At 40.3% G+C, this 25339-nt stretch overlaps 2 protein-coding genes across 7 annotated transcripts in view; both read left to right on the forward strand.

Annotated features, from left to right (window-relative positions):
* Window positions 1-25339, forward strand: part of HEMG2 (Flavin containing amine oxidoreductase family) — a 346786-nt gene that overhangs the window by 212046 nt on the left and 109401 nt on the right. The window lies entirely within an intron of this gene.
* On the forward strand, window positions 2128-3616 carry LOC149564009 (uncharacterized). Of its 2 annotated transcripts, XM_089827110.1 has the most exons (4): window positions 2128-2424; window positions 2536-2660; window positions 2755-3031; window positions 3139-3616. In XM_089827110.1, exons 2-4 carry the CDS (start codon window positions 2617-2619, stop codon window positions 3523-3525), a joined length of 708 nt encoding a protein of 235 aa, XP_089683236.1. In that variant the 5' UTR covers window positions 2128-2424; window positions 2536-2616; the 3' UTR covers window positions 3526-3616. The 2 variants fall into 2 exon arrangements, with proteins under 2 accessions (XP_089683236.1, XP_089683235.1); XM_089827109.1 differs by lacking the exon at window positions 2128-2424 and having other exon boundaries at window positions 2625-3031.

The following is a 25339-nucleotide window of genomic DNA, read 5'->3' on the forward strand; positions in this document are numbered from 1 at the left end:
TATTATATTGGTCTGTAATGAGGAAAGATTTGTTTTCTTTCCTCATACATTTTCCAGAAAGGAAAAATAGCATCTTCAGCAAGTTCATATCTTAAATCTTATACATATTCTATGTCATCTAATTGTTGTTCATTTCCTATAGTCAAAGGTATTTCTAGTATGTAATGGTGATGAATAAAATTAGGAGTTTCTCATAATGTTATTTACTTAGTTACCGGATTCGCCTGGAAAAGGCCGGATCCGGGCTCGGGTCCGATTCGGATCCGGATCCACGTATGGATCCGTGAGGATCCAGGCAGGATTCGTAATCCTGCCTGTGGATCCGTAAGGATCCGCGGCCCGCGGATCCTTACGGATCCGGGCAGGATTCGTAATCCTGCCTGTGGATCCGTAAGGATCCGCGGCCCGTGGATCCTTACGGATCCACAGGCAGGATTACGAATCCTGCTCGGATCCTCAAGGATCCACGCGCGGATCCGCGTGAATCCGCGGCAATGAAGGAGGAGAATGCAAAAACGTGGGCCCATTATCATTTTTTAATGTTTTTTTTTTGCCCTAAAGGCCCTAAACCCTAAAAACGACCCTCTAAATCACAATGCAAGTTCATTTGCTCTCTATTTTGCTCTCTCATTTTGCTCTCTCATACTTGCTAGTTTGAAGTGAAGTGCTTGGATTCGAAGGAGATCGGTTGTGGAGCTTCAAATACCTTGCAAGAAGTGTTTAAAGTATGCATTTCAACCATATTCTTGAATTCTTTCATAGATTATTGATTTATTTTTAGTTTTCCAAATTTTCAAGTTTTTGTGCAAGTGTGAAGTATGGTTTTCTTTCACTTTTTCTAGATTGCAAGAATAGAACAATGAGTAGTCAAGGCTCAGTGGGTGGGGGTGGGGCTGCATCACCAAGCTTCAAAATTGATAAGGGGTCTCCTTTATGGAGACACACAACAAGAGTTGCACAATGTCCTGGGGGTGGGGCATACATATGGAAATGTAATTTTTGCAACATACAACATAGAAGCTCCTATTCCCGAGTGAAACTACATTTTTTGGGCCCTGCGGGTGAAGGAATTCACATGTGTCAAGGTAGTAATAAGAAGGGATTACCAGCTGCACAAATAGCAGCATTAGCAAAAGAGCAAGATGATGCTGATAGAGCAGTTGCAAAAGCAAAACGTGGTGCTTCCCAAAAAACAAATATACCAACACCATCATTTGATCAAACAAACACAAGAACACATCCTTTTTTGCCTATGCCAACTACAAATGATGAAGATGAAGACCCATCTCCACTCACCCGCAAGAGAGGCCCACTAGATAGGGCATTCCAAATTGAAAAGAGAGACATTGCTGATCACAAAATTGGACGTTGTTTAATTGCAAATGGTGTTTCATTTAATTTTGCTAGATCACCTTATTTTAGGGAGATGGTGGAAGCAATAAATGATGCACCCCATGGTTACAAACCGCCTGGTTATGAGAAGTTGCGCACTACCATATTACATGATGAGAGGAAAAATGTAGAGGCTCAACTTCAACCAATAAGAGATTTTTGGGTTCAATCGGGTGTGTCTATTATTTCGGATGGTTGGAAAGATTGTAGAAACCGTCCATTGATCAATGTTATTGTTGTATGCCCTAAGGGGGCAATGTTCTTGAAGGCAGTTGATTGTGAAGGGCAAGTGAAAGATGCAGAATTTATTTCACGCATTCTCATTGATGCCATAGAGTCAGTGGGTCCTGATAATGTTGTTCAAGTGGTCACGGACAATGCAAAAGTTTGCAGGGCTGCAGGGATAATTGTAGAGTCTAGATATGATCATATCTTTTGGACACCATGCACCGTCCACTCTCTCAATTTAGTGATGAAAGCAATTGGCACCGAAATAGATTGGGTGAAAAGGATATATGAGGAAGCTAAAGAGATTCAAATGTTTGTGACAAATCACCACATGTCACAAGCAATTTTTAGGAGTTTCTCGGACTTGGAGTTATTGAAGGTAAATTTTTATATTTAATATATAATTGAATATTATTGGATTCCACAATTATTAATTTTTGTTGTTGTTTACATTAACATGTTTTGATTTTTAAATGTTTTACTAACTTGAGTTTAACATGTTCTTAGGTTGCTGAAACCCGCTTTGCCTCTCACACAATCTTCTTGAGACGACTTGTGAAGGTAAAAGAAGCATTGAAGCATATGGTCATTAGCCCCCAATGGGGCATTTGGAAGAATTCCAATACAGCAAGGGCTTTAAATGTGAGAAGAATGATACTAGATGAGGATTGGTGGGGTCTTGTGAGTTATGTGTTGGAAATCACCAATCCAATAATGGCAATGCTTCGCTTCGCAGATAGTGATGAGCCATGCCTTGGGGATATTTATGATTCCATGGATAGTATGCTGGAAAAAATTAAAATGGTAAGTTTTACGCTCTTTTACAACAATTTTTTATTTGAGAGATATCTAGATTCTAAAGTTTAAATTGACATATTCACTAATTATAATTATTATTCATATTTCATATCTTAGGTCATACAGAGGAGGGAGAATGATCCTGAGGACACCCTTTACAAGAAGGTGGAAAAAATTGTTCATCATCGATAGAACAAGATGACCACACCTTTGCACCTCCTTGCATATGCTCTATCCCCGAGGTACTGTAGTTCTTATCAAATGTTTGTGCTTATTTTATCCAATGTTTGTGCTATTGATATTTGATAGTGTTCAATTGTCTTTTGTTATCCCCAGGTACTATAGTGCAGATGTACTTCGCCTTCCAGGTAGAGTGCCACCATTTAGAGATGCAGAGGTTGCAGATGGGTATAAGAGGGCACTAGCTAAGGTATTCCAAGATCCAGAGATTGGGGCAATTGGGAGGAGTGAATTTGCTGCTTTCAACTTAGGTGAGGATTTCGACCCTATTGCCATAGCAGACCAAAGTAGGATGGGTGCCATCAAATGGTGGTACCTTCATAGGCAAGCCTTCACGTACCTCCAACCTCTTGCCATAAAGGTCCTATCCCAAGTAAGTTTGTAAAATTAAGCTTAAGGTTAACATTCTCAATTCCTTGAATTTATTATTTAATTTATTTATCTTGATTGTTGTATTGATAATTTTTAATTTCTCTTTAGGTTGCCAGCTCTTCTGCCGCTGAGCGGAATTGGAGTACTTACTCCTTTATCCACTCAATCAAACGCAACCGGTTGGCTCCAAAAAAATCAGAAGACCTTGTGTTCATTCACAACAATTTGCGCTTGTTGTCACGGAAGGATCCTAAGTACAAGAAGGGGCCCGAAAAGCTTTGGGATGTAGCACCCGAGACTCCTGATTTAGATATGACCATCCGAGATCTTGCTAGATCCACTTTGATTGATGTGGATGATGAGGAGGAGGATTATGAGTTAACAATCCCCTCTACTACTAGTGGTTTGGGTTCCTCTACTAATACAGATGCAGCACTTGCAGCTCACCAGTACCCCTCTGATGCGGATTTTCTTGAAAATCCATTTGATGATTAAATAAAAAACTTTAGTGTTGACTCTTGACTCTTTTATGAGTAAATCATGTTATAAACTTTAAGTTTAATGATCTATATTTTGAATGTTACAAGCTTTCACTTTCAGTAATTCAATGTGAATGTGTTGATTTTCTTTATAATCGTGAAAATAGATTAATTATCAATGTCATTGATCAAGTATACTAGATTCATACTATGAAATGATTTAGTTTTAGAATTATGTATATTTCTCTTTTTTTTAGTATATATAATGCATATATATAATTATATATATATATATATATATGCACGAATCCTCCACAAATCATAATTGGGAAAAAAAAAAAATCCCGAATCCACGGATCCGATTCACGTGCCCGAATCGGATTCGTGTCACGAATCGGCAACTAAGGATAGTCCAATAAGGCTTCCAAGAAAAAGGCCACAACAAGGCTATCAATAATGACATGCCTCAATAAGGCTATCAACACTTACTCCTCTTCACATATCCTCACTTATACCTCCCATAGAACAATAGAAAGGCATATGGCTTCAATGGAGCCCATACTCCATGAAAACTATCCCCTCTCCAAGAGGAGGATTTCTCAACTTCAATTTTGAGCCCAACTAACCCCTTCACCCCAAGGCCTTTCTTCCCTCCCAAGGGTGAGTGAAGCCTTCACACCCAACACAACATTCAATCCACCACAACATTTCAAGAAACAAAACCAAAGGCAAATAGATTCAACAAACACACCCACATACACTAACATTTACAACATGGACCACATGCAACACATAAATCCTACAAGAACACTCTTACATTTTTCATCCTTCAACTTTCAAGAGATGAGAGAAAACATGGCATGAAGCACTGACCTCCTTCCAATCTAATGGCTATGAAATGGTGACGAAGAGCTTTCCTTCCTTGGCTTCCAAGTTTCTTCTCACAAAAACCCTAAGTGTCTCTACAATTAGAGAGTGGGTGAACAACCACTAAGTTTGGCACAAGCTCCCTAAAAGGACCTCCACTTCCATCCCCACCTACCCCTCTTACACCCTTGTACCTTTCTACCAATAAGAACTTAAGCAAGTGGAGGGGTGAGGAAAGAAGTCATGTGACACTCTGATTTTCGAATTGGCTTGAAAATGACTAGTTTAGAGGGTTTCCTAAGTCCCCTAGGTCAACTTATGGTTATATTTAGACCCCCAACCTATACTACTACCATGTGGAAGACTTATTTTCACCAAAATATCTCTTGGGAACCACTTTTAGTCTCTCTATAGTTCCTACCAAATTTTAAATTTGAATTCCATCATGAAGGTAACTCATCCTAACACTCTCCAAGGTGGGTTATTTTAATTTCATAATGGGGATTAAATTCAAGTTAAGTGACTTCATGCCCAAAAGAAAAAACCCTATATGACATGTCATTTACACGTAGACAACACAAGTGTCAAATGACACACACACACACACACACATTAAAACACTTACACATCAAGATGACATGTCTCTAAATAATCACAATCTTTAACTTATAACACCCATGCACAATCACATTACGAAACAAACACAATACAACGAGGTTTTGAATCTTCCAAAGATTCACCTTGGCTTTACCGTGTTAACATAGGTTTGAACCTTGTTTCCCCAAATAATCTCCATGGTTCATCTTTCCTACACACTCAACTTAATGTCAGTAGTCCAATGAAATAATATAGAATACATGTAGATTAGTGTAGAATAATCCAATATCACTTAATTGCATTAACATATTCAATTAACTTTCATCTAATCATTTCCATCAAATATTCAAAACATTGCAATATCAAAATATGTGTATCAACATTTATCTTTCTTAACATAACGAAATAATCGTTCTAAACTCTATCACCATACTTATAATCATGAAACACTGAAGTCATATCTACTAAATCATTAAAACATATACAATGGATCTCAGCATATATATCCTGAGTGAAATTCACTAATATGCAGACTTGTTAACTAGTATCCTTTCAATCAAGCTAAACATAGTGACATTCCTAGCAATATCCCTTTATCACATTATGAGGGGTTTGTGTGTGAGTTTCTAGGGTTAGTTCCTCAAACTGATAGAATGCTTCCATAATTATGACATAATAATTTAAAACCAATTTCTGAATGCAACTATATGTCTTGTTGTCATTATTACCTACTTTCCTTGTTCTCACTAGAGTGAATGTTAATTTATCTTCCTTAATTTGGCTAGTGAATCATTCTATGAATCCCTTGATTGAGTTCCTAGCTTGAACATATAGAGTTTTGTTTTCATATGATCTTATCTATTCCACCTAATATTATTGAACGGGTAATACACTTATAATAACCAATCTGCTTTAGTCTCTAATAGGATCTCATAAATCATTATTAGTAACAAAAATGTCATTCATAATCCTAATTAACTCCTAATCATATTTATTTCATCGAGATCAATAGCAAGGTACTAGTGTGGGCCTTACATGATGACATTGGTAAGTTTGATCCAAGAAGTGATGAAGGTATGTTTCTTGGCTATTCATTTAAAAGAAAAGCATATAGAGGTTTTAACTATAGAACTAAAACAATAGTTGAATGCACAAATGTAAGGATTGATGAAAAGTTTGGAACTAAAGAAAAGATGGTAGATTATAATTCAGATGAAGAAGATAATTCTAAAATTGTTAGACAAAATGAAGAAGTTTTATTTGGGACTAACAATGATTTGCAGAATGATGTGTTAACTATTGAGCAAAGAGGAGAGTAGAGATTTGAACCCAGAGATGAGATAAGAGCTGAGATGTCAATTCCTACCCCTAATAGGAATCTGACAAAGAATCACCCTCCTAAGCAAATAATTGGAAGCAAAGACAAAGGTGTGATGACAAGAAACAAAGTAAATGAAGAGCTATGTTTGATTTCTCAAGTTGAACCTAAAAGCACATATAAAGTATGTAAAGATGATCATTGGATTCAAGCAATGAAGGAAGAATTAGATCAGATTGTGAAGAATGATATGTGGGAGTTAGTTCCTAGACCTAAAGATACGAATGTTATAGGAACCAAATGGGTATTTAGAAATAAGATGAATGAGCAAGGCAAAGTTTTGAGGAACAAGGCTAGACTTGTATGCAAGGGATATTCATAGCAAAAAAGCATAGACTATGAGGAGACATATGCACCTATAGCCAGAGTGAAAGTAGTAAGGATGTTCCTGGCTTATGGAGCAAATAAGAAGTTCAAGGTTTATTAGATGGATGTTAAATCAACCTTCCTGAATGGAGAACTTGAAGAAGAGGTATATATTGAGCACCCTAAAGATTTTCCTTTATCATAAGACGAAGACATGATATGCAAACTAAAGAAAGCTCTATATGGTCTAAAGCAGGCACCTAGAACTTGGTACGCAAGGTTGGATAGTTACTTGGCAAAGCTTGGATTTGCTAAAGGTACAACAGATAGTAACTTGTATTTGAAAGAAATTGAGAATGGTGTGCTGATAATAGTAATATTTGTTGATGATATCATATTCAGAGGTAATGATGAAGCAATTGATAAGTTTTCTGAAGAAATGAATAATGAGTTTGAAATGAGCATGATAGGAGAAATGAAGTTTTTCCTCGGATTGTAGATTGTGCAGAACAGTGATGGCATTTTCATTTCACAATCTAAGTACCTGAAAGACTTGTTGAAAAGGTTTGGATTAGAAAGTCGTAAGCTTGTTGGTACACCTATGATAACTGGTCACAAGTTATCTAGCAAAGATGAGACACCTACAATAGAATAGAAGAATTACAGATCCATGATTGGAGGTTTGTAGTATCTAACTCACACCAGACCAGATATAGCAAATGCAGTTGGGATCCTAGCTAGATTTTAAGCCGATCCTAAGGAATATCATTTTGCAACAGTAAAGAGAATATTCAGATATTTGAAAGGAACTGTTACTGATTTTTGACTCATGCCAAAAATTCATTTCTAAACATTGAACAAGTGGAAATAAGGTACATAGTACTTACAATCAGCAATATAATAATATGTCAATTTAAAACATATTTCATTCAGAGCAAAATGAGAATAGCATAAATGTTCTTTGTATTACACATTGAGATATACAACTAGTATTTACAAAGTTGTAATAAAATGAAAGGCTGAATGTAAATGTTCTCCCACACAAGACCATGAGAGTGATCTTTACTATTCCCACACAAATAGAAAGCAGTAAAGTGATAACAAAAATGCATATGTATGAAGGAAAAGGAAGCCATCCATCGCCTGGTCTTGAATGGCTGATATAGATATTTCTCCTCTTTGCCTAAGTGTGTCAAATGTGCCTCCAAGTTTTCCATGTCCTGCAAAAAATTAAGAAAAGGAAACAAGTTAGATCTGTACGATCTAAGCAATGACTAATTTCCAATAACAACATACTCTGCACTTATGTTATTTAGTCATGAGTTTATTTAAGCAGAAATAGTAAAGATCAAAATCAGACTTAAGAGCAATCATCAACAATTACAGGTCAACAGTAATGTTTTCATATTGTGACATATAGCTATATCAATTCTTATATCTTTGTGATGTTGCAAGTATGTGATGCTATGACTGCATGACAACATGATTATAAGGAGTTCTACAAAGATAGATATTGTGTTGGGATAGAACTTATGTTCTTCAAAGCAAATGTAATGTTCCAGATTTCATTCCATGTTTTGAATAGAATCTCATATATTGACGACAGTACAGTATATAACTGCAAGCTTTCCAATATCTTCCAGAAGCACAATGTAATATATTTTGAACAATAGTAAAGGGCTTAAATCAGAGTAAATTTCAGCCTTAATCCCTGCAAAAAGTCGATAGAAAACTTCCATGATAGTGCTAGAGATGAAAACACGGGAAAATAAAATAAAGAGTTGAAAAACCCTCAAGCAAATCAGTAAAATACGTCTGTCAGCAATGAGATAAGTGCAAAGAAATAATTTTCTGTTATAAAACAAGTGCACAAAGAGGACAGTGGTGTAATCCCTACATGATCTTCACATTGTTGTGTTAGAGCAATGACTCCTGTAAGAGCAGATTCATCATTTCAAAGAAGACGGATGGATCAATATTGGTGGCAATAAAGAAAGAAAGCTCATATACAAAAACCAATGAATGGGGCCAAATTTGAATATATTTAAAAATATGAAAGAAACATATCTATCTAAGCCAAGTTTTTTGCTCATTTTAAAACAGCAAGAGCTACATGATTTTTCCGAAGAAAATAGAATTCCAACAGATTTCACTTACAGCTGTAAGAAGAAGATGACTCTAGATGGCGTTAGAGATATCAGCAAAGCAAAGCCACGTGTTTCAAAGACCCAGTCATAGCTAGAAAAAAGGCTATAGAAATGGCTTAAATTGACCCCATAAATGCAGCAAAAGCCCATGTTTTCCAGCAGGTGGTGGCCAATAAGTTTGCAAAAGACCCAGTCATGATACTTGCAATCAATAGAGTTGTTAAGAAGTAACGATTTATGGTAGAAGAAGCTCGACTTCTCCAAGAATTTTCAACAAAGAAGATGATGATGCAACAACAAATCCTAAATATTGCAGCAGATAACTCGAGTTGGCAACAAATATGAAACCATGTTTGAAGACCCAAGTTTAAATCCATATTCATAGATTCAATTCAAGCTTGAAATCAGGTAAGAAACTCACAGTTGTTGCCGTAAAAACAAAGCCGGAAGCTAGCGTAAAAATAAAATTGAGCCTTGTTAGCCGACTGGATGGTTCCAGCAGTGTTTCTGTACTCTGTAGCCGACAGTCCGGCGGTGTTTCTGTATTCTGTAGCCGACGATCTGGCGGTGTTTCTGTATTCTGTAGCCGACGTTGTCGGTAAATAGTTTGTAGCGGATAGAATAATTGTGGCCGACGGACTCCTTCGGGAAGGTTCGGCAGTAGTATTTATATCCCCTTTGGGATCATTATAAATCATCATTCATCTACTATTGTGAATATAATTCTGCTGTTCATGTTCTATTGTCTGTATGCGTTCATTTTCTTTACCTGTACGGTAAATATTTAGCGCCGTTGCCTTATGAATCTGGAAGGTGGGAGGAATGAAGATTAATGCCAAATCAGCTTAACAAGGATCGGAATAAGGTCAAGGGAAAAGATGGAATCCGTATTGCACAAGAGAATCTAATTCTGGCACAGCAAGCCGAACGCCGACGGAGATTCCAGAAGATTGCCGACGGAAACCGAAGTGTGGAGGAATTACTAGAGGAGACTTGGCAGCGGGTGGAATTGGTGGAAGAAGCACGGGTGGAGTTCTTGAATTTGTGTTTGCCGAGGGAAGAAAATTCAGACGGGAGAGCATCAACTCGCATGGCTCGCAGTGCCGACGGAGCACAAGCGTGGAGTGACCTCTTCCTCCAGGATAGACTTCCGCGGGAAACAATTTGGGAGGATCCTTCGTCTTCACCAAGGGTTGCAGCTGTCGACACCTCCAGTGAGGGTGTGCAAACCGCCGGTGTGGGAGTGCAAAACTCCGGTGTGGGAGACCAGTCCACCGGTGTGGGAGTACAGACTGTCGGTGTGGGAGTTCAGATTGCCGGTGTGGGAGTGCCGACCACCGGTGTGGGAGTGCCGACCACTGTAGGAGTGCAGACCTCTGGAGTTATGGCGGGACCGAAAGAAAAGCTGCCGAAATTTGAAGGCGATGGTACAGCCGACCCCCTCCGACATTGTAAGACATGTGAGACGATCTGGCGAGCAAATGGAATCACAGATGCCGACGAATGGGCCAGGCAATTTCTAGCAACCCTACGGGGTGTCGCGATTGATTGGTTTCTAGATATGGATCCGCAGAAGCTAGATACCTGGGATAAGATTAAAAAGGAGTTCTTTGCGGAGTTTAAACTTTTGCGGGATGATAATGAAATCGTAGTGGAAATTTTCAATACCAAGCAGGGGAAGCACGAAACTGTCCGCGTCTATGCCAGGAGATTAAAAGACTTAATAAACAAAATGGAAAGCAAGCCAGCGGACGGATTGCAGAAAAGATGGTTTATGGATGGCCTACGCTCGAAGTTGCGGAGGAAAATGAAAATTGTGCCACCGTTATCATATGCTGATGCTTATAACAGAGCACTGGGCCTTGAAAGTGCGCAAAAGACAAAGAAGAAGAAAACCAGCTCCTCTGACTCTGATGATGACGAATCTGTTGGAGATGATAGCAGCGACGACGAAGGTAGTAACAAAAAGGTTCATGCCTTACAGAAGGATATGGTTCGAATGATGAAGGAGTTTAAAAATATGCAGAAAGAGCCAAAAGGTAGTGAATTGTGGTGCACGGAATGTAAGACCGACGGTCATACTAAAGGATCGTGTTCAAAGAACCAATTCTGTGACATCTGTTAGATCATGGGACACTCGACAAAAGACTGCCCCTTTAACATGAAAACAAGGGGATCTCCGCAGGTGCTTCTCACACAGGAGGCCTCCCCGTCAGGTGGTAACGGAAACACGAATGCCGTCGGCGCTACATCTGGAGGATACAGGAACAATCGGCGTGGACAAAATAACAACAATAACAATACCAATACGAGCAGAAGCCGGATTCAGTATGATGCAAACAGACGACTGATTATTCAGTGCCGAGCATGTAACTTGTGGCGACATTTTGCGCGGGAATGTCCAACAGCAAATACACCTCAACTATTGTGCTGATGGTGCGGACCCGGCGATCACGATGACTCAAAATGTCCAAAATCCGGAGTGAACTTGATCACTGTTGGAGCAGATGAGGAAGAGGTTTTGGCAATTACGCAGCAACAAGCAAAAGAATACCCGGACCCCGCCGAAGAAAAGAAGAAATTTGCGGCAGCACGGGCGAAGGTTGGAAAAGTATCTCAAGCAGTAACTCCTCCGGACACCGCCGCCACCTCAGCAAGAAATTTCGTAGAACAAAACATAGTACGACAAATTTTGCAAACGGAGGTGCAAGTAAAGGTAAGTGATTTGCTTCTCACCATGCCCCAACTTCGTTTGGCTCTTTCAAATATGGCAGGGGAATCAAGCCTCGAGAAGGAAAAGTCACCGGGAGAACCGAGCCGACGAAAAGAAAAGGAAATTGTTACGGGAGGAGACGATCAGATGTTGTTGGTACTAACATCCAGACGGCACCCTGCAGTTGTCGAGATAGGGATACTTGGACATGTTCTCACAGACACCATAGTGGACGGAGGGTCCGGCGTAAATGTATTGCTAGAAGAAATTTGGAGGAAACTTGGACAGCCGACATTATGGCCTCCAAGGTTTCAGCTACTGACTGCCGATCAACATGGAATTAAACCACTGGGTATCCTCATGGCACAGCCGGTAACCATTGGCACCCAGCCGTTCCTCATGGATTTCGTGGTGATTCCATTGAAAAGGAAAGGCTATGATGCCATCCTGGGCCGCGTGTGGCTTATCGAAGCAAGAGCTCGACACGACTGGAAGAAGAACACTTTATCTCTGGAAAGTAAAGGTCGTCGATTCGTCATTGATCTGCATACCCAAATGGTAGGGGAAGAGGCTCTGTCGTCAGATTCTGAGGGAGAGGAGGACGAAGGTAGACGACGGATAGAATCGGATCAGGAGGGCGTCCCCCGATTGGACGGGGGAACAACGGATGACAACTTGGATTTCGTCAACGGTCTCTACCACTGGCAAATGGGGGACTATGAATTATTTCACAATTGTAATGTTCTGTCAATCGAGAATGAATATCCAAAGGAGTTTACTGAAGTAAAGGAGGGGGAGGCACCGTTGGATGCTACACCCGCCCATGCATTCAGTAAAGGACAGACAATCAAGTAAAACGAAGCTCCGCTACAAACAATGAATTTGGGGGACGAGGCAGAGCCGAAGAACATACTAGTCGGAGAAAATTGGGATCCAGTACTCAAGGCTGCGGCATTCAAGATATTTATGGATTACAAGGATGTGTTTGCATGGACATACAAGGACCTCAAGGGAGTACCGCTGGAATTGTGTGTGCACCGCATCCCGCTGGTGGACGGAGTTGTACCTGTACGAAAGTGACCCTACAAGATGAATAAGAACTATGCCGCACAGGTTACGGAGGAAATCAACGGGATGCTGGAAGCCGGCATTATCTTCAAGGTACAGACCAGCGAATGGGTGTCACCGATAGTCATTTCATTGAAGAAGGATACTATTCAGATCCGGATATGCGTTGATTTTAGATGCCTGAATGCAATAACGATCAAAGATCCTTTTCCGATTCCGTTCACAGATAGCATTCTGGAGGAAGTAGCAGGACATGAAATCTACTCTTTTATGGACGGGTTCTCCGGCTACAATCAGATTTCTATAGCGGATGAAGATAAGTTGAAGACGACGTTTGTTGTCGAAGATGGGGTCTACGCGTAGAACCGGATGCCTTTTGGGTTGTGTAATGCACCGGCCACATTCCAGCGGATTATACTGCATATCTTTGACAAGATGTCTGTGGGAAATTTCAAAGCCTTCTTGGATGATTGGTCAATATTTAGCACGGAGGACGAACACCTGGCAGCGCGTGGGGAGTGTATGGAGCGATGTCGCATGGCCCGACTAGCGTTGAATCCTAAGAAGTGCAGATTCATGGTTCCGCACGGCCGATTGCTCAGACACATTGTCTGTAAGGAAGGATTAAAAACAGATCCCGATAAGGTGAGAGTCATTCTTGAAATGCAGCCATCTACTAATGTGACGGAGGTAAAATCTTTTCTCGGGCATATAGGTTATTATCGGAGATTTATTAAAAATTTTGCCAAGGTGTCCTAGCCGTTAGATAAGCTAACATGCAAGGAAGAAGCATTTAGATGGGAGAAAGAGCAAGATGAGGTATTTGAAGGGCTAAAGGTACGACTGGCTACGGCACCCATCCTGGCATATCTGGACTGGAATAACGAATTTCATGTTCATGTGGATGCCTCCAATTACGCGATCGGTGCAACCCTGGCACAGACTGGTAATCACGGACTGGATCACCCAATATACTTTGCCAGCCAGTTGCTATCAAAGGCCGAGCAGAAGTATAGCACGACTGAAAGAGAAGCTTTGGGAATGGTTTATGCTGTGCAAAAATTTCGTCATTATTTGCTTGCTACACCATTTGTGTTTTATGTTGATCACCAGGCCCTGTTGTACATGATTAACAAACCCGTCATCCAAGGGAGGATCAGCCGATGGTTGCTACTGTTGCAGGAATTTACTTTCAAAATCATTGTTTGGCTAGGAAAGAAACACGTCAGTGCCGACCACCTATCGCGAATCAAAACAGGGGAACCAGCGGATGGTTTGAATGACGACTTCCCTGATGCACAACTGTTTCAGATTGGGGTACTGCCGGAATGGTACAGGAGTATTGGCGAATACCTCTCAACAGGACAGTTTCCCACAGGGATGTCACCAAATGATAGGCGCAAGTTGATAATCAGGAGTTGTACATTTCAATTAATCAATGGGTTGCTCTACAAAATGGGGCCGGATCATATTCTTCGGTGGTGTGTGTTGGAAGAAGAGATACCGCAGGTATTAAAAGAAGCACATGAGGGTCCCGTGGGAGGACACATGGGGCATGACACCACTGCACGGAAGATATTACTCGCAGGACTCTGGTGGCCGATGGTGTACAATGATGCACGGGAATGGGTCGTCGGATGTGACACTTGCCAACGGGCTGGGAAGCCGCTGAAGAGAGATTTCATGCCACTTCAACCCTCTCATGCGCAGGAACTTTTTGAGAGATGGGGACTAGATTTCATTGGACCACTGAGGGTGAGCAAGACTCGAAGGTGTCGCTACATCATTGTTGCAATAGAGTACTTGACCAACTGGGTAGAGGCCCGTGCGCTACCAGATAACTTGGCCGTCAGTACCGCGAAATTTATTTATGAACAGATCATCACAAGGTATGGAATCCCATTACAATTAACAAGTGATAGGGGAGGTCATTTTGTTAATCATGTTATTCGACTGCTCACCACTCAGTTCAAAATTTATCATTCACTGTCAAGTCCATACTATCCAAGAGCAAACGGGCAGGCAAAGGCCACCAATAAAATTCTGGTATCCATCATCTACAAAACCTGCGCGGTGGAAGGTGCCGATTGGGAAGAGAACTTACCCGCTGCCCTCTGGGCGTACTGCACGGCATACAAAGTGACGACCGGGCACACACCATTCCAGTTAATGTTTGGACAGGAAGCAGTGGTCCCAACAGAATTCATGATTCCGAGTCTCCGAATAGCGTTGGAAAACAAACTCGATGATGATGGAAGTTTACAAGAGCGATTGAATAATTTGAATAAATTGGAGGAGAAACGGTTGTTGGCACAATGGGCAACGGAAGTGGCACAGAGCAGACGCAAACTCTGGCATGATAAGCATCTAAAACGTAGCAGATTCCAGCCGGGACAGTTAGTACTGAAGTATGACGGCTGTAATGAAATCAAGCCGGGCAAATTCAAAGTGCGATGGGTTGGACCATATAAGATTCGAGAAATTGGCGAGAATGGGGTAATCAAACTGGCGACCTTGGATGGACAGGAGATGACTCAGTCAGTTAACGGATCCAAGTTGAAACCATATCGTGCAAGGCAGTTCTCGCCGTCATTGAATCCGCCATCGTCGTCAGTATAGCATTCCCTGGTGGCGGCGTCATCCAGAGGTACCGCTGTTGATTGATGTATTCGATTTGATAAAAAAAAAGACCCCCGCGGAGTGTAAAGCCCCGCAGCATAAGTTTACTCCGGCAGAGAAAGGAGAAAGACTGACAGCATAAGTTCCTCCGGCAGAAAAAGAAGAGAGCCCCCGCGGGCATAATATTTTATAAAATCCTCGCCGTTAACCGCCAGTGAAAGAATAGTCCGCGGGTAAGGAAACAAAGCCCGCGGGTAGGAGAAGAATGGGCCGCGGGTGTTAGCATTTTCGCAACTCCAATTGCCTCCTCTAGCCAGACTTCTCCACAGGCAAAAGGAGAGGACCGCGGCCTTGTTTAGTTGATTGCATACTTATCGGCCATTGAAGACAGTTCGATTGATGTAACTTGGACCAGAACAGTTTCTTGAGCACTTTGGATTCATTTTCGGGGGGTAGCATTGGGCCGCTGGTTATATGTTCCCTAGGTATTGTTCCATTCATCAATGCACAGATAGTATTTCAACTTCTTGGTCAGATTATTCCTAAATTGTAGGAACTTCAAAAAAAAGGAGGGCTGAAGCGCAGGTTGCATGGATGCATTAAGAAGGGTCTGTGAAAGGTTTGGTTGCTGCATACTACGGCATGTTCGGATTTTTTTGTTAATGTGGCGACAATGAGAGAGATGAGTCACATTGATGAATTGATAGACTTACTATATACTATCAAGGAGATCTTCAATTAAATACTGCTTCTCTCCGTAGATTTAAATAGCCGGTGCGTGGTGTGGGGTTTCTACGGCTTTACCTTCAGAAAAGTCTCCTATTTCCCTTGATTGAAGCTCTTCCGCAGCTAGTTTTTTCTCTCCCACGGATGGTTTTGCGCGGGGTGTTTTTAATTCTCCCGCGGATGGTTATTTAGCTAAGCACTTCATTTGTTCAGCCTGCATGCAATAGGAGAAATAAACCATTTTTTTTGCATGGAGTCAGCAAGCAAGCGGAAGCCGTGGAAAAGTCAGTTGGCAGCAAATATGGAGAAGAATTCAAGAGTTTTAGCATCAGGAATTCGAGTTGCAGGCCCCTCCGGTTCCAGTAGCAAGAAACAGAAGACCAAGGAGGAACTCACCTATCTCACTGTCCAATTCGAGAGCCTTAGTGGGAGCGAATGTCGGAAGTGGTGGCAGGAGACCCCGGATGCAGACCAAATTAAACAGATTTTGATGCGAGCACAGGTGCATTGGGCCATTCAGCTTCCCATCTTTTCCATTCGGATATTCGAATCAGTATTGCGCACCATGATAGAGACATATAGTGCCCAGAGCAGAACAAGTACATTCTTGTACAAGAAGCAGCAGATGACGGTGTCCTTTAAACCAAGGATTTCACCAGGGTCTTCGGCATCCCTAGCCCCGGTGGGAAGAAAGTGGAAATCAAGAATCATAAATTGTCACAGGAATGGAAGGAGCATTGGATAGCTCTAGTGTGCAGAGATCTCACACCCGTAGAGAGGGAGACAGCAATTCAAGGGACAAAGTGCAGAGGGCTTCGCAGAGACTTTATCCAGGACGGTCATTGGCGTTGTATCATGGACGTCATCAAGAGCAGGTTGACAGGTGCCACCCGAGCCTCAGATATCGCATTGCCGCAGATTGTGTTTATGAATGGTATCATGCAGGGAGTGGTATATGATTGGGCCTCAATGCTTGCTGACAAGATGGAGGAATTCATGACGCTTCAGCACCGAACATTTTTCATGCTGCACCATGCCATCCGGTTGTTTCTAGAGGCTGCAGCTAGCCAGATTCCAATGGATGGCTTCAAGGCTCCTCCAAGGGGCAAGTTGGCAGACGGGGAGCCTCCCATATTCTACTGGCGACACTTAGATACAGGAGGGTCAACAGCAGGTCACAAGAAAGTACTCCGCGAATTAGCCCCTTCTGGGGAGACAGATAGCGGACGGGAGGGCACTTCGATGAGTGACGGGGCTGAGTCCGTGGAAGAAGAAGAGAGCACATCGGCTGAAGTTGACGGTGAGATAGCGGGTGGTGGGCTCATATTCTTTACCCTGCCTCAGCTGTCAACTTCAACGCACTTGACTACCTCTTCGACAGTCATTCCAGCGTTTGGTCAGCGCCATGCCTCGGTTCTTATGACTCCTCCAGCGGAGGCAGATGTCCCACGGACAGTGATGGAAGTGGTTCCACAGACAGTGACGGATGCCATCCCATGGATAGTTGCCGAGTCATTGCTGACGGCTATAGCGGAGGTGATTCCAGTTGCGCCAGCAGATGTCACCGTCATAGTCACACCGAGAGCACAATCGCCACCGCCACAATTTGAGCCGCAGGTTCGGCTGGAGGTCATTGATTGTGATGCAGTGGTCACCGTTTCATCATCTTTTTTAGCAGAGGCCGAGTCAGCCCAGCCAGTACCGGAGATGAACATGGAGCTTGCGCAGGTCGACCAACCGGAGGTGATGGATAGAGCTAGTGAGTTTCTGAGGCAGCAGTTCCGACTCACTCCTGCCAAGCGGGGTTCGTCCATTCAGTCTCCTAGGCGTTCAGGAACATGGCCAGCGGTACCAGAGCCTCAGCTTTAGGAGGAGGGAATGCCACATGCCGTGGTTGCGCCAACAGCCGAGAAGGCGGCACCGGATGTGGGCATGGCTCCTGCTGATGAGGAGGAAAATAGTGATGCGGAATGGTCATTGGAGGCCTTCGCCAAGGAGGACTATAGGTCAGATGAAGACAGGTGTTTGGATTACCTCAGGACTATGAAGTCTGCATTGAAGAAGGGTCACGATGTGGCAATTCAGGCCCTGACTCGGCGGCGGGAGTGGCACTTGATCAGAGCATATATCCGTGGGATTTGTCCTCGGCAATTTCAGACTTGCTTTATAGACAGGGGCTGGCCGGCAACGGAGATAGCTGAGATGTTGGCAGATTGGGCCACTAAGCCGGAGTTGGGACCCAGTGACACCCCTATGATGAAGCTGGCACATGAGATTGTGGAACTGTACAAAGATGTTTACTATGGTCGTCAGCAGGCGGAGGCTAACAGGGTTGCAGCAGAGAGATCATTGGCAGCAGAGACTGAGGCTAGACAGAAGCTAGCCGCCGACTTGGCCGACCAGCAGGCAGCATGGGCCACAGAGCGAGCAGCACTACTGGCAAATTTGGCAGCAGCGGTGCAGGAGAAGGACGTGGCTAAGCAAGGTACGGAGGCAGCGGTTCGAGATAAGGATGCGGCTGAGCATGAGATGCAGTTAGCCAGGACGCAGGCCATGGATGCGACACTTCTTCTAAAGGAGGCCGTCGAAGTCAATTCTCAGATTCAAATAGATCTCCGCATCAGGACAGAGCAGGTGTATGAGTTACGTCGCCAGCAGCACACTTTTGGGACGCCCCCTTCTCTCTAGTTTCTTCTGTGGTCTGTAAGTTGTCTCCTAATTTTGTTAGTCGTCAGGAGACGACTGTTTTTTTGGGGGGGATGGTGTTAGCCGACTGTATGCTTCCGGCGGTGTTTCTGTACTCTGTAGCCGACGGTCCAACGGTGTTTCTGTATTCTGTAGCCGACGGTCCGGCGGTGTTTCTGTATTTTGTAGCCGACGGACTCCTTCAGGAAGGTTCGGCGGTAGTATTTATATCCCGTCTAGAATCATTATAAATCATCATTCATCTACTATGGCGAATATAATTCTGCTGTTCATGTTCTATTGTCTATATGCATTCATTTTCTTTCCCTGTACGGTAAACAAGCCTCTCAAAGAAGCGCAATGAAATAGCAAGTACACTAATGACAATGTTGGGGTTTTTATGGAGTCCGACCCCAAGTCATGTTTGATAAGTTTTGAAGTTCATTCAATCGGTGGGATGTTTCGTAGGGATTGCTTAAATTTTTGTTAATTAATGTGGTATGATATCTTGGTAATATTATTCCATATTAATTAACAAAAAATTAAATATGTTGTAAAGGGAAAAATAACTATTGTAAATTATATTAAATTAACTGATGTAAGTACAAATCAATTAAGTTTATTATAATATTTCAAATGCCATTAAAAGGTATATATTTTAGATTTAGAATTTAAAATATAAAAAGAAAAAGTGAATATGGATGGAGTGAAATCTGTTTGAACAAGTGGAGGGAATTTAGGAGATAGTTGAGTTCGTTTAGGGGTCTTCCTGACTTACTTTGGAGAATTTTAGTGCAAATTCAAAGAGCTTTCATTGTGAGGTATGAGGTGGCTTGACTTTGTCATCAATTATATGCCATTTGGAGGTGTTTTAGGTGCTATTTTTGGGCCTTTTCCCCTAAATTCAACCCAGTTGGTTGAATTAGCATTGTACTTAATGAGTTTTTGCAACTCATTCTGGGTAGTTCTCAGTTATGTAGAAGTGGACTCTTAGTGATTTTTCTCTATCCTTTTGGCCATTTTTCTACATTTCTTTTGTAACTCAGTTGATGATATATGTAGAGATCACCTTGGACACCATTTTTGATGAGTTTTCTCACTTTCTTGCTAGTTATGGAGTTGTGTATTAGTGTGATTGGATCAAGCTATTAAGTGAAATTTTTCTTTTCCTTCAGTTTTACAGTTTTACTGTTATGCCTATTCTATAAAATGTGCAATGTGCAAGTTGCAAATTATGTTACATGGATGTCATAGGTTCATTATTGTGAAAGTTATATTTTCCTTTACTGGGCAAGTATGCATTTATACTTTTTTGCAAAACACTGATGTGCATGCATCACAGAGGCAAGTTGTGTTAATCTATTACTGATCTTTTGGGTTTCAATTGTTAGAGTTTATCTAATGATCATCAGTTCAAACTTTAGGTACAATCACTATAGTTTTAGTTTTTCTTTTCCATACCTTTCTATCTCTTTCCCTCATAAGTTTTCAAGTTTTAAGTGAAGCATTTGATAGGAATTGGCCTAGAAATCGAAGGTCTCACTTCATTGCATGTCCCACGTAGAAGTGATTCCCATGTTATACCGGGATTACTGAACTCATTCAGTTCAATATCGGGTGTAAATTCTGGTACTCAACAGGAACATTTGACTATGGAATTTGGTACGATAGGTCAAGTGATTTCACTCTATGTATATACTGATGCGGATTGGGCAGGTAGTATGGATGACAGAAAGAGCACTAGTGGTGGAGCATTCTTTCTTGGAGGAAGATTGGTTTCTTGGCTAAGCAAGAAGCAAGATTGTATTTCGCAGAGTACAACTGAGGTCGAGTATGTTGTAGCAGCAAATGGCTGTAATCAAGATTTGTGGATTAAGAAAATGTTGAAAGATATCAGAATTGAGTTTGAAGAACCTGTTATCATTTACTGTGATAACACAAGTACAGTGAGTATGTTTAAGAATCCTGTATTGCATTCTAAGACTAAGCATATATCTATTAAGTATCATGTGCTAAGAGAGAAAGCAATAGAAAAGGAGATCAGATTGGAGTATGTGAGTACTAAAGATCAGATTGCAGATATCTGTACAAAGCTTGTGCCTAAAGATACATTTGAGTACTTGAGAGGTATGCTTGGGGTTATGCCCCAACGGTCCTCAAATACAAATAGTTGCTTTAACCAAGACAGGCGTGAATATGGGACTCTAAATTTGGTCAACAACATCAATATCTACGAGAGGAGCAAGAAGCACACCTGATTGTTATGCGAGGGCTCTCCAACGTTCACTTCTTTGTAACAAGGTTGACACAATTTCGGAAATGGTTCGACAACGGTTGTCCCTGCCTACTTCTAAGTAGATGATGTAGAGAGTGCATCAGTCTAGTGGTACAAAGCACTATTGTTAGACTGGACTGAATGCTGATGCTTCCCGTATGGGGGAGTATCTGTGATGAGCTGAGTCATTAAGGACTCTTGGTATTTAACAGTGTCTTTGGACACTTGATCTGGTAGAAGACTTAGAGCAATATATTCACAATTGGTATTTAACAATTGGTATTTTGTGATATTGAGGCCTTTGACATCGATGTCAATGAGGCAGAGAATATGCATGAAAAACATCTCCTAAACAATGGGGGAGAGATATCTCTTTAGAGAGATTTAGAAAGATTCATGTAAGGAAGCAGGATATATGCACCTGTTGTGTTGAGAATTATTTAGTGTATGAACAACTAATGTTGGTCCTAAAATCCAGAGGACAACAGCAACAACATAGTACTATTTGGTATTCTTGGAACTTAGATGTTTTTCATCTATGTTGCCATCAATGCCAAAGGGGGAGGTTGTTAGTATGTATGTTGATGATACTACTTTGGGGGAGTATCCTGAGCATTAGAGAGTATTGACATGTTGCATTCATGATTGTGTTTGTCATTAATGTCAACATAGTATGGTTTCTGTGAAGACTGGCTCAGTAGTAGACAAAGATCTTAGTCATACAAATAATGGTTTGATTGTCTGGTGATGCACGGTTATGGACATGTTCAATACAGTGTCCTAATGATGCGATTCAGTGCGTAGAGTCTAATTTGAAGACGTACAGAAGTTGTACCTAATTTACAGAGAGCAGTTCAAAGATAGAGCATCTGGAAAACAATTCCTGATGTTTGTTCGCTATCTTTCATCTAAGATGTAATGAGAAGATGTAACGCCCTGCTAGGGAACCCAAAAGAAATTAACCTAAAGTTTCACTAAGTTTGGAAAACTTTTTTTTGAAGGATAATAACAAGAGATAAAATATAGTGGAAGCAATAATCACATACATAAACACAATCCATAAAACAGATTACATCTCTTAAGGGTTCCATGACGTTGAATCACATTTAAGTTTAATTAATACTAAATCCAATATATAACAAACCCACATCCAAGAATAACTACAAGTACAAATCCATTTAAAAAATATACAATTATGTCAAATATAGTATCTCTGATAAAACAAATACAATACTATAGAATTTAACCATACATTAGAAATACAAAATCAGATTAAGAGGAAAGAACTGCACAGGTACATCTAGCAACGAAATCCAATAGATGGATCTCAATGGTATAAGTAAAAAGCACTACCACCCGACCTTGTGAACCTAAACGGCCTACTCCCACCGTGTTGAGGAGATAAAATAGATAACAAACCAAAAGTCATAACCAACATCTAGGTCAAGGAAATCCTGAAAGCAAACTATCTCAAAGATTACTAAGACACAAGTATCATCTAAACCTAGAGGCAACAAAAACACGTAGGAAATCTACTATGTAAGTGGGCCAGTGTCATCACATGAGCCAACTCTAAGGTTACTTTGGCAACCTCTGTAGACTTCGGCCCCCTAGTGTCTCTATGCGGCACCAGTATCCTTTCGTACAGACAAGGGATACTAATGAAGCAAGGTCGCAACCAAGCATCCTCTTTACTCCCATCCTAGCCTGTACTAGAACTTGAGGCATGGGTGAGGAAAAACAATGACTCTTATTAATTCATTTTACTCTCATTTAATAAAATGTTATCACTTATTAAAACAACTTACAATAGGTTACCCAAGCAGCCACTTAGGGCTCCGGCCTCCATTGCAAGCCACTTCCCAATGTACACACAGATTACCTACCCTAGGCTCATAAAATATACAACTCATAGAATCACAATTTTCACCTCAATCCTTTACAAGCAACTGGAAAGCACCTATAGATAAAACATAGTATTCACCTCAGTCCTTTACAAGCAACTGGAAAGCACCTAAAGACCAATATCACCTCAATCCTATACAACTAATTGGAAAGCACAAAAAGATAAAATACAATAATAACCTCAGTCCTATACAAGCGACTGGAAAGCATCCAAAGATAACTGATCAAAGACTCAAAGGTTACACTAGAAAGTCAGACCATTCACCTCAGTTCTACACAAGAAAACTAGAAAGCACCACAAACATCCAAACAAACTCATCATAGAAAATACATGACACATCACCATGCTCTGGTATAAAAGATTATATACATAAACATCATCGTGACATCACATGACTTCACCAAAACAATAACTCTCGACCTCTGGTAAATATCCAAAACTGGTCAGCACTCTAAGTCAGCCCCAAATCCAACACAAGAAATCATACAACTAGCAATGTAGTTTCATAGATTTTGCTTGCTTTGAAAACGTACAAATTTGATTTAACAGTAGGGTTCAAGTTTATGTTTTGTTATAAGTTTTCGGCCTAATAATGTTTACAAATTTCCCCTATAACTGAATCCCTTTTTTTCCCTATTAAATCAAAATACACAATTGACACTAACAAAACCAATGCCTTTATTAAATACTATAAAACAAATCAAATAATAATTATTAAATTTTTTAAATAATAATGATCAAATTATTGATAAAATAATACAAGTTTATTAATAGCCATAATCATTAAATAATAATATAATAAAAAATTGTTTAAGTTTATTAAATAATATTTAACATTAATTTAATAATTAACAATAAATTAAACAATATTAATTAAATTAATTTACATTAATCTAAAATTATATTTAAATATTTATTAAATTATAAAAATTTAAAACATTTTTAAAAACTTTAAACAAAAAATTCTTATTTTTTTATTTTAAAAAGCATATTTAAAGGCCTGGCCTGGCATTAAAGGCTGCCACAACAACAAAACTGTTGCGTCAGTCCCGTACGCTGTCAATGGAGGGAAAGAAGAGAGGTGGGTGGGGGGTTGGTGGTCTCACCCACCATTTCTTTTTAATATTTAAAAATTTTTTTAAACAAACAAAATCGCAGCTTACCCCCTATTGAAATTTTCAATTCAATTAATTTTTTTTTCAAATTTATATTATATATATATATAAAAGATTTCCCCAAATTAAATCTGAAAAGAAATTCAGACAATCAATTGAATCTGTATAAAACAATCTTGATTTCTTTCCCAAATCCTACTTGTATCAAATACAATTCTCTAAGAATTTTACAAAACGAGGCTTTCTAAATATCAAATCATATATAGAGGATTTAGAAATAATAAAATTCGCAACAAGGGTTTCAACCCAATTCAATTCTGAAAATAATTTCATTCAGACACAAAGAAGACAAAGAATTAAAAGAACGGTAACTACTATGCACGAAAACTTACAAGATCCTACCTAGATTTGATGCTAAAATAACGAACACATGGAGTTTGCAAGCAAATCCCTTTCTTCCGAAAACCTTCTTCTCATAAATTGGCTCCTCCAAATTTCAGTATGGAGAAATGAACTCTAATTTCCTAATAAAGAGTTTTTTCCCAAATTAGGACTTCGATTGTGCAATCACGTGAGACCCCTTTTTCTTTTATTATTTTTATTATTTTAATTTCATGCACAAACTTTATGCAATTTAATTAAAATAAACCTTGTTAAATTATGTTTTCTCTCTCCCTTATTAAATTATGAGACATTTTAATAATATATTTATTAATTTAACTAATAATATTATTTAGAGTTTATGCGGTTAGGAAGCTTTTTACCCTCAATTGGGTCTTGAATTCTAAATTAGGTGAAGTTCTCGATCTTCTAGACCGGTTCATGGATATTCATATTTGTCATATTTTCCGAGAAGGTAAGCAGAAGGCAGACTATTTAGCAAACAAAGGAGCTGACAGGGTTAATTTTCAGGTCTATAATGATGTATAGTTTATATTTCATCTTAGTTAGTTCTTCCTCCTAGGTCTAATTATTCACTCTCTTTATGTTTGGTTTGTTTTTTGCTATTTTGATTGTATTTTCTTTTTAGCTTATTGCTATTTTGATCGGCCTTGGTTTGGGGTGGTGCCTTTTTTGTTTTTGTTTTTATATGCCTTCTTTGTCAACATTATGTGTTTAGTATATGAGCTAATCATTTCCTTTTTTTGCCTATCATTAGGAGTGGTGGCTTCCTTTTCTTCCTTTTAATCTTTGTGTCATGATTTCTTGGTTTTTGGTATTTATTTCCCATGATTAGGCTTGCTATTGCCAGCAATGTATGAGGTCATGATAGCCTAGACTTCTAGAGGGTTCGATTGTTTGTCTTTATCATTGGAGTCATTTTCTCTGCCCACTATTTTGTTTGATTTCTTTGCATATGGATTCGAATGTCTATGTCTTCCACACTTTAGAACCTCGCACCATGGCATTTCGTGGCAATGTCAAATC

This window comes from Cupressus sempervirens, chromosome 4, assembly GCF_028749045.1.
Source record: "Cupressus sempervirens isolate cs-2001-9-10 chromosome 4, ASM2874904v1, whole genome shotgun sequence".
Lineage (NCBI taxonomy): Eukaryota > Viridiplantae > Streptophyta > Pinopsida > Cupressales > Cupressaceae > Cupressus > Cupressus sempervirens.

Bases quoted from the DNA above. Each gene is read 5' to 3' on its own strand.
- LOC149564009 (XM_089827109.1), top strand. From the start codon at position 2,645: ATGCTCTATCCCCGAGGTACTGTAGTTCTTATCAAATGTTTGTGCTTA. The intron at 3,032-3,138 runs GTAAGTTTGTAA...ATTTCTCTTTAG, and splicing joins CCATAAAGGTCCTATCCCAA to GTTGCCAGCTCTTCTGCCGC.